General features: G+C 37.0%; 1 protein-coding gene across 3 annotated transcripts in view; it reads left to right on the plus strand.

Moving 5' to 3' along the window:
• The window catches only part of SGTB (small glutamine rich tetratricopeptide repeat co-chaperone beta), a 43,990-nt gene that overhangs the window by 9,387 nt on the left and 20,773 nt on the right, over positions 1-13,830 (plus strand). For all 3 annotated transcript variants that reach the window (XM_073905413.1, XM_073905414.1, XM_025892760.2), the window contains exons 3-5: positions 837-940; positions 5,349-5,418; positions 10,901-11,000. In XM_073905413.1, the coding sequence (XP_073761514.1) occupies positions 837-940; positions 5,349-5,418; positions 10,901-11,000 (274 nt within the window). The remainder of the gene's footprint in view (positions 1-836; positions 941-5,348; positions 5,419-10,900; positions 11,001-13,830) is intronic.

Here is a 13,830-nt window from a genome sequence, read left to right on the forward strand (position 1 = left end):
TAGTGTGAAGTGCACATTCTTTGAGAGCGTTATATAAGGCGCCTTGTCATCCAACAACAGACTTGCTTTCTAGCATAATCTCCCACCATATCTTTCCATCCCATCCATACCCTGGCCACATCAGTTTTCTTGTCATACACCGAATGCAGATGATACACCTATCACCGTTTAGCATGCCATGTATTTTTCTGCTTGTTTGCCACCTTCTCTTAAAATGTAAGCTTCATCACATGGATAGCGATTTTTGTCTTCAGGTTAACTGCTGTGTTTCTACCACCTTAGAACAGCACCTTGCACATCGTAGGAGCTTGGGGTAAATTTGGAGGCATGAATGAATTTTTTTAAAGCCCACCTATTTTCACCTAAGTAAATATGCCAGGATTAATATTTAGTGCCTCCTATGAGCCAGAATTTGTTTCTGTTACTATTTTTGGTCAGGTTGAGAATTCTGTTTCTCACATTAAAAAGAAGATTTTTTTGTTTTATTCAAGGCGTTAGAACATTGGTGGTTAATCAGATATTGGCAGAGAGGAATCAGTTGTTGTTAATGACCTGCTTCAATAAGAATATGATGTAATGGATATATTGAGAAATTATATTCTAGGTAACATTTTTCCTTAAGTAAGGAATAAGAAATCAAGTTGTCTTCCCTTAGCAGCTGGTCTATAAACAGAAATCTCTATGTAGCTGAACCATTTAGTTTTTCCTTATGTTCTCTGATCATAAATACTGAATTACCACAGATTGCACTGAGTGCAGATTTCTACCAGAAAAAAAAGGTCATTTCTTTTTTTAGGTTGCTAATTTTTTTTTTCACTATTCAAATTTATTTCAAGTTGCAATTCAGTGCTTGGAGACAGTTTTTAAAATCAGCCCAGAAGATACCCATCTAGCAGTGTCACAGCCTTTGACAGAAATGTTCACCAATTCCTTCTGTAAGGTAAGCTGTCACTGTTTTCTCATTAGTATCTGATTTAAGTATGACTATGATAATTATGTTGAGTTGTTAACATTTGAGCGACTAGGCCTTTACGTAACTAACTTCTTCCTGGGTTTAAGTTAGATAGTCACATGGACGTGATTGGGGACCTAAAATATAATTTTAACATGCTTTAGATTTTCATATTAGTAGCTATTCACATCCTCTCACCTTCTTTTATATTTAATGATATGTCTTAGTTGCTTTTTATGTCCTTTATAGTATCTGAGCATTTTTAGATTTCTGACATGGAATACAGGTTAAAAACAAAATTTTCCTGTTTACGAAGCAACTATGTAAAAATAGATTCGTCAGGAATTGAATCATCATTTTGAAGCAGATTTCATCAAATTTGGCCATTGATAGGGCTCTTTAAAACAGGGGAAAGCTCAAGGTCATTGTGCAAAAAGTAACGCTGAAAACCAAGTTTTCTGATATCCGTGCTCTCGAGAACTGTTTACAATGGTCTCTGGTTTCTGGCCTTTTTAGGGAACATGGACCATAAAATTGCCTGAAAAAATTTTTTTTCAAAGACAGTTTTATTTATTGATTGATTTTTAGAGAGTAGCATAAGCAGGGAGCAGCAAGGGGTAGAAGGAGAAGGGAGAGAGAGAGAATCTTAAGCAGGCTCCATGCCTAGTGCGGAGCCCCGTGGAAGGCTCAGTCTCACAACCCTGAGATCATGACCTGAGCCGAAATCAAGAGTCTGACATTTAACCAGCTGAGCCACCCAGGTGTCCCTTAAACTGTCTGAAAAATTTTAAGGTTACTGACTTTAGGGCCCCAGGGTGACCTCCCCTGTGTTTTTTCATTACATTTTGGTGCCTCATGAACTCCTTTTGTTATTCTAGTTCTGTATTCAAGCTTCAATACAGAATGAGGAACTGAGGCGAGAGGCTACAGCATGTAGTGTATGCTTCAGCCTGGCAGGGACATTGCTGAGACTACCACATTGACTGTTTCTAGAACTTATTGGAAGAGGTTCTGAGAGTTGCAATGAAGATGGCAATTTGGCAATATACTGTTCTTTCTGTACTTAGAAAAAAGAATAGTGCAGTTATCAGACGGATTAATTCTAATTCTATGACAAAGATGTAAGGAGATAGTGACGTGTCTATGTGCTCCCCATCAGAGAATTCCTCTTTGCTTTGCTTCGGTTGCTGTGGTTCTTTGATTGTCTGGGCTTCTGGCCTCCTTAGGGAGCCCCGTTTCAGTGGTTGGATATGCCCATGGTTGAAGCTGACTTTATTTAACTCCTAGATGCCCAAGAGGCCTGTGCTTGAGACAACATTTAGATTTGCTCATTCCTTAGCTCCTGTCACTGTTGACCTCATACTAAAGAGATCAGAACTTTTTCTTTACCTCCCAGTAGGCTCAAATTGACTTTTGCATTCTGTTTAAGTAGGGCTCTATTTTCTTTCTCTCTTACTATTTCCCTCTGATTATATTTAATTGTAAAAATTTTTTACTTACTATTTTTAAAATATAATTTCCTGGAACTGGCTCCATTGTATGTCTGCATAGTGTTATCTGTGGTGTCCGTTCTTTGTTATTCTTATTTAACAGCAGCAACTTCATCACATACGTGTTTGTTAGCAGAGTACCTTAGAGAGAGTCTCAAACTTGCCCGAAGCAGCATCAAAATTGTTATAATTAAAGAAATTATTTGTCTCTATTCAGCCATCAAAAAGAATGAAATCTTGCCATTTGCAATGACGTGGATGGAGCTAGAGGGTATTATGCTCAGCGAAATAAGTCAGTCAGAGAAAGAGACCATATGATATCACTCATGTGTGGAATTTAAGAAGCATACAAACAAGTAAAGGGTAAAAAAAGAGAGACAAACCCAGAAACAGACTCTTCACTATAGAGAACACACTGAGGGTCACCAGAGGAGTGGAAGGTGGGGGATGGGTGAAGCAGGTGGTGGGTTAAGGAGGGCACTTGTGGTGAGTACCAGGTAATGTATGGAATTATTGAATCACTATATTGTACACCTGAAACTAATATAATACTGTATGTTAACTAACTGGAATTAAAATAAAAACTTTAGAAAAAAAGAAATTGTTCATCTCACCAAGTGTCCTTGGTTGTTATGTTGGTCATTTTAGTTTTAGGATACTGCTCTTGTGTTTTTCCTCCCCAGTTAAGTTTATATACTAAATGGATTCATTCCTTTTATATAAAGTAGATAACCCTCGTCCCCACGTTATGGGCTGCTCAAATGTATTGAATGAATGTGAGAATTAGTTTTCAAAGATGTAAAACTGTGGCAATTTCATAAAAATAATTCAGAAGGATTTAGAAGACAGAACTGATTAGAGTCCATTTATCAATATGCCGTTTTTGTGACTCAAAAAAGCCACTTTTCCCCCATGTATTAAATGCCCAGCCTTGTTAGAAGAATGTGAAATGGAAGAAACCCTGGCAGCAAGTACGCAGGGCAGTCCTGTGTCCTTGAACTACACTTACATCCTAGGAGACCATAGTCAGTTTTAAGTAGTGACCTCTAGTTACAAGGATTCCCATTTCGATTCTGTACTTTTTTATTCCATTTTATTCCGATACTTTATGTTTAGAAAAACTGATTAGTAGAGGAAGATTACAAAAAATAAGAAGAACTCATGTACTTGATGAATGATTTTATACTTGTGAAAATTTTTGTGTAATTAGAGAAGTATATTTCCATCATTAGAGTTATCAAGTTCTGTGAAACCTTAGTCAAGACAAAGAACATGGTGGACATATTCTAAATGTAGTACATAGGTATATTAGTTACAAATTATGTTTTCTTGAAAAACTGTAGATTTACTCATGAACTTCGGAGTCAAGTGTAAAGGAGCACAATTTAAAAAAGATCTTTCAAAAATGGAAAAATGCATTGTGTTCCCAGTGCCACTCAAGATATTTCTGCATGCGCCTTTGGTTTGAACCTTATGAATGCAAAGGAGGTTTGAGGATGATAGTAACTACTGAAAACAGGAAATTTACATTGTTTTTTTATTTTATGGTGAAATTAATATATGTCCATTGTTTAAAAAAATTTAGTCAACGTGGAAAGATATAAAGAAGAGACTGAAAATTTTACCTCCGAATATTACAGTTAACCTTTTGTGTTAGAATTTTCCTGTCTTTGTTTTTTAGCCTGTGTGCATGTGTATGTGTTTGTGCACATATTTAAATAATAGGGTCATATTATTAATGCTTCTTTTTGTAAACTGTGAATTTGACTTACTAGGATATTTCTTTGGATATTAAACATTATGTTTCAAGATTTTCACTAATATAAACAATCTCTTGAACATATTTCTATTCCTAGTCTTTGTATATTGGTTAGCTATTTATTTATTTATTTTACCAGAATTTAATAGAATTTATTAGGAATTTCAGAAAAACAAAGCTTCACGACTATAGCTAATACATAATCTGGATAACAAAATATCCTGTTTTTATTTATAAATATAATGAATTTATTTCCAACAGCATGTTCATTTAAAAACAGTGAAGCAGGGACACCTGGGTGGCTCAGTTGGTTAAGCGACTGCCTTCGGCTCAGGTCATGATCTCAGGGTCCTGGGATCAAGTCCCGCATTGGGCTCCCTGCTCAGTGGAGAGCCTGCTTCTCCTTCTGCCTGCAGCTCCCCCTGCTCGTGCTCTCTCTCTCTCTGACAAATAAATAAAATCTTAAAAAAAAAAATAGTGAAGCATTTCCATTCGCTAAAAATGTATTTGTCAATAAAATACATAATAAACTTGTAGCATAAATGTAAACTAGTCAATTTATTTCCATTACCCATGTTATAATTTGCCTTTATTTTATGGTTATAGTATTTTATTTTATTTTATTTTTTTTAAAGATTTTATTTATTTATTTGAGAGAGAGAGAATGAGAGATAGAGAGCACGAGAGGGAAGAGGGTCAGAGGGAGAAGCAGACTCCCTGCCGAGCAGGGAGCCCGATGCGGGACTCGATCCCGGGACTCCAGGATCATGACCTGAGCCGAAGGCAGTCGCTTAACCAACTGAGCCACCCAGGCGCCCTATGGTTATAGTATTTTAAGTGTACTGATTATTTATATTTGTTGTGCATGAAGTAGAATTTTTTGATCTCAGAAAAGCAAGTAAAAAATTTTGATTCACAGTAGTCCATTATTTTCTAGAGAAATTCTACATATTCATTTTTCTAATAAAAGTATGTATGAGAGGACTTTTACCCTATTTCTTTCTAACCCATTTATTTACAAGTTAAATTTCATTACATGTAATTACAGATGAGTTACTGTACTAGTTATTCATTATTATTTATAGTTCTGTGGGATGACTCTTTTATGTAGCTAAATGGAAATACATTGATTCTTATTTAATTTCAGAATGACATTCTGCCTCTCTCAAACTCAGTGCCTGAAGATGTGGGAAAAGCTGACCAATTAAAAGATGAAGGTGAGGATTTCATAGAGAAATTACTTATTTAGTAAAACTTTCTGAAACTCTGGAGAAAATGACTCTGTCAGTTGATAAGATTCTGGTTTATACTGCCAAGACTGGATTGTCATAAGACCACATGGTATTTGTGAAACAGAGATAGATGTGATAGGGAAGAAGCCTAGAAACATAGAATGGCTTGTGAGCAATATAGTTATGCTTTGCTTCAAGAGAAGCAGATCTGTTGTGAATAAAACTTGAAAAACAAGTAACTTAAGGGGTAATTACTTATAACTGAATTTGCTGTGTGTACTCTAGGATCCCAAATTATTTTTATGCTTAAAGAGATGAAAATAATTTTCAGTATTATTTTAACTCTTGTATATTTAGTGTTTTTGAGTTCTTTGAAATTTGTTAATGCATGTATATGGCACTTAACTATTAGCTAGCACATTTAATTACTATATTACTACATCTTCTAATAGTGGCTCTTGAAGCATTCTTGGTTCTAATAAATAAGTCGCTGTTGAGGATCTGTGTTCAATTTTTCTTTCATGTCATTTATGTTTAGCTATAGAGGAGAGTCAGGTCAGGCATACAAGATTTGTACTAAGAAACTGGGGAGCAGTTTTGATACTAGCAGTGAATGAGAGCCAAGAAATTCCCTGTCCTATAGGCAGAGAGTTATTAGGGAATATGCCACGTTCCGAAGATATACAGAATTGGTTCAGAACCATTTTTTTGGACTTTTCCCTACACTGAAGGAGGTAGTTTTTCTTTACACTGAAGAAGGTAGTTTAGTTATTAAAAAAAAAAATAGTTGGTGTCTAAAGTGGTAGATATGGAAGAGAGAATGCTTTTCCTATTCCTCAGGACTTAACCTCTCTATTAAATTTATAAATACATACCTATATCACTTTTTAATGGCCACATAGTATTCCATGGTACTGTAAGACCATGATTGACTTACCTAGATAGATAATTTTGTAATCCTAAATAACATTGTCTTAACATCTTTGCATTTTTACTATTACTTGATTATTGTCGTAGGATTGCATCATAAAGTTCTGTCTTTCCAACAAACACACTGCTTTCGATTTTCAATTTCTTATTTCCTCTAAGAAATACTACTATAGTGACTTAAAATTTTAGAATGATGGCTTTCACAAATTATATGCAACAACCAGGCGCGCCTGGATGGCTCAACATTTAAGCCTTTGGCTCAGGTCGTGGTCCTGAAGTCCTGAGATTGAGCCCCACGTTGGTTTCCCTGCTCAGTGGGGAGTCTGCTTGTCCCTCTCCCACTGCAGGTCCCCCTGCCCCCACTTGTGCTCTCTCTTTCTCAAATAAATAAATAAAATCTTTTAAAAAAAATTAAGCAAGAAGCAGATCCTTATTGTCATTGGAATCAAGAGTACTCTCCAAAGAATTTGAATTTAAGCTATCCAGATAGAAATACATTTTCCATATATTTAGTTTCTAATAGAAACAACTTAACCTGATGTTTTTTTTTTTTTTTTTTTTCTTGCTCAGTTTTGGAGTGTGTGAAATCACTGAGGGTAATATTGAATAAATGGCAAATTGAAATTTTATTTTTGTCCCTCATGTTTACTCCCTCTGCAGGAGATTGCATTGCCCACACAGTTTGCTATGATATAGTGAATGTTGGTAAGATGAGGATTAGGAGGATATGCAGAGAGTCATTTACTGTTCCAGAATGGGTAACTGAACTACTCTTGCTTTCGCCTTTAACCAAAAGCTTTTATTCTTTCTTTTCCCTAAGACATGTCACATCTAAGACACGCTACACACAAAGTTAAAGCAATTACTATTTATTTTATTTTATTTTATTTTATTTTATTTTATTTTATTTGAGTGTGCGCTGGGGGGAAGGAGGAGAGGGGAGAGGGGGAAGGTCAGAGGGAGAGGGAGAGAGAGAATCTCAAGCAGACTCCACACCCAGTGCAGAGCCCCACAAGGCCATTGTAGATTGTCAAGCATTAGGCTATTCCAGACTGTGTGTTCCACTTATCTGTGTTAATCAAGGCTTCTAACCAGCTAGTACCTTCCTGAAATGTTGCTTTCAAATATTTTTGTGTGTTTTATTTCTGAAGAGCCTCAGTAAGATCAGACAAAACCAAGATGGTTTCATTTCTGTCATTCCCTGACACATCACAAAAGTCTAGGCATATCTTACAGGTTGTCTTGATCAGTGGAGACAATTTTATAGGAGAGTACCACGTAAGCATAAAGTGCTACACAATGTTCAGTTATATTTATCTTTACAAATTTCTTCATCTGTGTCCTGAAGTTTTGTAGGTTAGATATTTTGTGACTTTAGGCTTTTTGTTAATGTATATAAATATATATATATATATACATATAGTATGTAGACATTTGATGTGATGGTTTACAGGAAAAGACATACAATAGATTTTAATAATTAATAATGATGATGACGATGATAACAATGCCACCCTATTAGCGAACGATCTGTCACAACTGCTAACTCAGGAAAGGAGTGGGTGAACCCTGGTGCTGTTGGGACCAGCTTCTCTGTCTCTGGGAACACCAAGGGGACTGGACAATCAGAAGCACAGCTCCTGGCTGGGTTTGCCAACACTGTCACGAACAAACTCAGACACACTCTTGCGGGAGTAGCCAATAACTCAAGAGAGGAGGGTTTGGAAAAGAGAAACGAGAAATTTATTTCAGGTACCGGCAGCTAGGGGAGGTGGCCTCTCAAGCCTTAACAACCCACCTATCTGCCCACAAGGTGGACACCTAGAGTTTTACAGGGAGAGGTTAGGGGAGTACGTGCCAGAGAGCAGGCAGGGAGTGCGTGATCACAGCTGCGGATCGGTATGTTTTCAGCACATGATCATGGGTAGGGAAGGGGACTTGCGGTGTGTGGTCTTCTAGGCATTCCCTTACTATCAGTGCTTTTCTTGCCTGGCGGTGGGAATGTTCTGGTCATTGCACAACACCTTCATCGTTGCCTCAAGAAAGTGTGGTAAGAAATAAGCACAATGGATTTTAGTTCAAACATGAGTTAAGTGGTCCTGTCTATTTCTGGTTTTAACTTTTGGGATCTATAATGGACCCAGAGGACTCCCTAAGAACCCAAGATGAAAACGTCCAAGAGCAAAAAGAAAATCCACATAACCCAGAAAATTCCTCTTGCACAGGAAAAACAAACCTATTTAAGTACCTAGGCTCATGTAGTTAATATTATCTTGCTCTGTCATAAAAACTATGCAATCCTCTTAGCTTCCTTAGAGGTTTTATAGTTGTTACTTTTGGGGGGTGGGGATCTAAATTACTTTTCTTTTGAGTTTTTACAAAACAGCTTTATTGAGAGGCGCCTTGGTGGTGCAGTCAGTTGAGCATCTGACTCTTTGTTTTGGCTCAGGTCGTGATCTCCGGGTCTTGGGATCAAGCCCTGCCTTAGGCTCCGCACTCAGAGGGGGAGTCTGCTTGAGATTCTCTCTCCGTCTGTCTCTGTCCCTCCTCCTACTCGCTCTTTCTCTTTCTAAAATAAAGAAATCAATCTAAAAAACCCCAGCTTTATTAAGAGCTATAATTTGCATACCATGCAATTTACTCCTTTAAAGTGTACACATTCATTGGTTTTGTAGTATATTCATTGAGTTGTGCAACCATTACCACAATTATAGAACATTTTTATCACCTCAAAAAGAAACCATGTAGCTATTAGTGGTCACTTTTTTTTTTTTTTTAAGAGAGAGAGAGTGCATGTGAGCCTGTGCAAGCGTGAGTGGGGGCAGAGGGAGAGGGAGAGAGAATCCTAAGCAGTCTCCACGCTCAGTGCACAGCCCCACGTGAGGCTCAATGCCCCCACCCTGAGATCCTGACCTGAGTGGAGATCAAGAGTCGGATGTCTAGCCAACTGAACTACCCCGGTGCCTCTAGTGGTCACTCTTTATATTCATTTCTGATTCTTAATTTGCAGTAACTTTTTGCATGATTTTTTCTATCTATCTATTTATTTATTTATTTATTTATTTATTTATTTATTTTGGGGAGAAAAGTGTGGAGGGGTAGAGAGAGAATTTTAGGCGTGTAGCCTGATGCAGGGGCTCGATCTCACCCTGAGATCATGACCTGAGTTGAAATCAAGAGTCAGACTTTGTTTAACAGACTGAGCCTCCCAGTTACCCTACTTTTGCATAATTTTAGATGCTTTTGTCTATCTGTGTTTCCTTTAATCTTCCTGCTCTTGTTCCTCATAAAGTTATATACCCTCCTCTTCCTATTAAGTAGCCAATGATCTATTAAAAGACCTAGCTAATAGAGAGTTTCTGGTTTAGAGAAAGTCAGAAGGAATAATTCAGGTTTTTGTGATTTAATCCTTCCTCTTAAGCAGTGTTTTAAAATTTAGATTTTGAACAGTGGTTCTTCAGTGAGCAGGACACTTTTTTCCATTTCATGGAATACAGAAGATAGCCATAGGAAATCCCTTATTTTGCTGGCCCGTTGTTACACTAGCTAAATTATTGCCAGATGTATCTGTAGATGCCCTTCTTGATGATTAGTACCCTGTGGGCTAGCCCTGGTATCTGAAATTCTTTCTAGAAATTAATGTCCAACAATCCCCTTTTAAAAATCTATCTCTGGAAGGAGTAGCACATAAAAATATCTGCCAATAACATATTAACATGATTAATTTTCCCAGCTTCCCCACACAACAGAGTTCTGAGGGCTTGGCTTTTCAGCAGGTGTATGTTTTGACAGGGAAGGAGTGGAAGAGGGGGTCCACATTGAGATGATGGCTGAGAAGGGTGTTGCATCTGGAATGGGGTGGGCAGCTCTAAAAAGAAAGGAGAGAGATGAAGACAAGGAAGGTGAGAAGAGATTCGATTTTGCCACGAGATATTCATAATTGTTGCATTTACTCACTGATTGAAACCTGGATTTTATAAGGCATGCAAACATTAATTATTTTAAGACTTTGCATTATTAAAATCATTCAAACACACTGACGGCTGAGGAGTATCAGCCGTATATAACATTTATCTCTAGTGCCACTGAAAAATCATGTTGATGGGGCGTGTGGTTCGCTCAGTTTAGAACATGTGGCTCTTGATCTCGGGTTCATGAGTTCAAGTCCCACATTGTGGACAGAGTTTACTTAAAAAAAAATTGGGGCGCTTGGGTGGCTCAGTTGGTTAAGCGTCTGCCTTCGGCTCAGGTCATGATCCCAGGGTCCTGGGATCGAGCCCCGCATTGGGCTCCCAGCTCCACGGGAAGCCTGCTTCTCCCTCTCCCTCTGCCTGCCGCTCTGCCTACTTGTGCTCTCTCTCTCTATCTCTGTCAAATAAATAAATAAAATCTTTAAAAAAATAAAATAAAAAAATTAAAAAAAGAAAAATCATCTTGCTGACCTTCATATTATTGTAGTTTCTGTGATTCACATTTATCTTTTGGACTTTATATTTTTTGTGTATATTGTATTTACTGTACATATTGATTATTTCAGGCAATAACCACATGAAAGAAGAGAATTTTGCTGCTGCTGTGGATTGTTACACACAGGCAATAGAACTGGATCCAAATAATGCGGTTTATTATTGCAACAGGTAAACTAGCACTATTGTGGAGAGTTTACAGTTCTTAAACTGTAATTTGCATTAATAGCTCTGAAGGAGAACTGTAAAATTCATTTTGAAAATTTTGAAAGTTCAGAAAAGTATAAAGAAGGAAAAATAAAACCTCATAAAATTACCGCTCAGAGCTAATCACTGTTACTCACTAACCTTCCGGCATATTTTGTTTAATGTGAGTATAATCAATTTCAGATTCAATGTTATTCAGTAGGCATGTCATAAACACATCCTTACTTTGTTGAAACTCTTTCTAAACATTATTTAAATGGATACAAATTCGTCTATTAGTACTTGCTCATTTTTTTATACTTCCAGTACCTATCATTGTGGCTGGCAAGAAGCACTTGTTATTTTTTGATAAATGGATAAATGTACCTTAATTTATTTTATCTTACTGTTGTTTTTTTAATGTACCTTAATTTACATAACTGCTGACTTACTGGCCAACTTTGAGGTTGTTCATTTTTTTTCAATATGATGGAGCTGCTGTGAGCAACCTTGTTTCTTGAATTATTTTCTGAAATTTAGATTTTCTGGACTTTGGATTTTATCCTTGGACCTGCTTTCATTTGGTTTAACAGTGTAAACAGTGAAAATATTGTTGATGCTAATTGCAAATTTGTTCACACTTCTCTGAAAAATTTTGAGACTTGATTTCCTTCCCTAGGAGTGTATGAGTGTGTCTGGTTTTGCCATATCCTTTTCAGCACGAAGTACCTGCATTATCATTTATTATTGTTAGTTTAATATTATTTTGTTTTAATAGTAATTGTTCTAATTTATATTTAATTACAGGTAAGGTTGGACATTTCTTAGATGTTGGGCATTTGTGGGTTTTCTTCTTTAAATTCTCTCCTTGTACCTGTGCCAGGCTTTAGCCTGTTTGACACTCTAGTTCTTTTTTCCCTGTTCTGCACTTTTTAACAGAGGGTCTGACCCTAATGGTTTGCATTTCCCACGCTCCTCTTGGGTCGTGTCTGGGTTCAGCCATAGAAGGTGCTGGCAGGAGATTGGAGGGCAGAGGAGGAGAGAAGTCGGGATATCTCCTCCCCTCTTTTTACGACAGGGTGTTTATCCAGCAGGGGCTGCTTCCTATCCTGGTTTCCAGCCCCCACCCAACACACCTGCTGTGATCCCAGCTTTTGCCAGGTGATGTTGGGTTTTGGACTCTGTACTCTGTCCTCTGTCTTAGGGATAGTAATGGCTTCCTGTTGTTCCTCGTCTCTGGATTCCTGCACAACAATGCCTATTGGCATCTCAGCTCTCCGATTAACTATATAGTGAATTCCCTGAACTAAATTAATCTGTTTTGAATATTAAAGTTCCAATAGTACTTCTGCAATGATGGAGATGTTCTGTATCTTCAGCGTTCGATACAGTAGCCACTCGCCAGAGTGGCTATTGACCACTTGTAATGTGGCTAGTGCAATTGAGGAAGTAAATTTTTAGTGTTTAATCGATTGAAGATCAATTTAAATTAATTTGAATTGCAATAGCCACGTGTAGCTTGTGGCTACTGTCCCGTAGAGCGTAGCTGAATATTAGATATAATCCATTTGTCCTAATTGCACAGCTTACTCTTTGCCTTTTAATATTCTTATATGTAAAAGTTTTAAGTATTGATGTAGACAAGTTTGTTTTTCCTTTCTTTTGAATATTCTTCCGATGTTTTTCATCTTCAAGCTCTCCCCATTTGCAGACTTGACAAATAACTTTTATTTTTTTCCTCACATTTAAGTTTTATCATTGCGAGTGTGTTTTGGTGAATGGTATCTATTTTAACCAACCTGGAACTCTTTGTGACAGAAATGTATAAAAATTACCTTTTATTACATAGTAAGTTCTTAGATTTGGGCGAGATCTTTAAGTTATTTTGGTCTAATCTTTCACTGAGTTATCCTTATCCCATTTAGGGTATTCATACCCTTGTGAGGTTGTTCCTTCTTCCCCGCCTTTTTTTTGTGGTCCTATCTGTCGGAAAAGTCTTCCTTGTGTTGGCACTGAATTTGTTCTCCCGAAACCCTTGTAGCTAATCCCAGTTGGCAGTTTTTATTTTTATTCTTAAGGGCAATTACAGAATAATTATGATCCTTCTTTTTTATAATAGTACCTTACATTTTGAAGTTTGTTACCCTGTTCACTTGAATTCTTTTCTCCACATTATATGTTCACAGCTTCTTCAGTTATACCTGAAATAATGCAGTTTATGTTCTGCACTTTTGCTCTAAACTTGTTCCAGTTTACCTGTATATGTAGTTCCCAGGAATTTACACAGTATTTCTGGAATTGGTCTGACCCCAATAGTCTTGTAGTAGGGCTCTCATTTAACCTACTGCTAGATGACATAATTACATATTAGCATTTTATAGCATTATTTATTAAGTTCATATTTTGCTTTTGGTTTATTAAAGTGTCTCTATTTCACACATTCTCTTTATTTTGTCATTCAATCATATTTTCATTTGACAGATTCTTGCCAAAAACCTGCTGTGTACCAGTGCTCTCACTGGAGGTATAGTTGGTTTTCTGTACTCAAATGCAGGATCGTATATTTGATCCCTATGGAATTTTATCTTGTTACAGTCTCTTATGTGTATGACCCTTAATCTTTTTGGATAATTTGTAAAGTAACATATTTGCTTTTGCTCCTAGTTCCATGTCATCCACAAACTTAAGAATGCCATATATTATGTCAGTTATGAAGTCAACTAACAGAGCAATCACAGGGAAGTGGTTAAGAGCAGGGGTTCTGACTCAGACTCTTTGAATTCTAATTTCTGGCTCTGACACTTACTAAGTATGT

The sequence above is a fragment of the Callorhinus ursinus genome, unplaced genomic scaffold, assembly GCF_003265705.2.
Source record: "Callorhinus ursinus isolate GAN/ISIS: 27379988/994484 unplaced genomic scaffold, GSC_fseal_2.0 scaffold23, whole genome shotgun sequence".
NCBI lineage: Eukaryota > Metazoa > Chordata > Mammalia > Carnivora > Otariidae > Callorhinus > Callorhinus ursinus.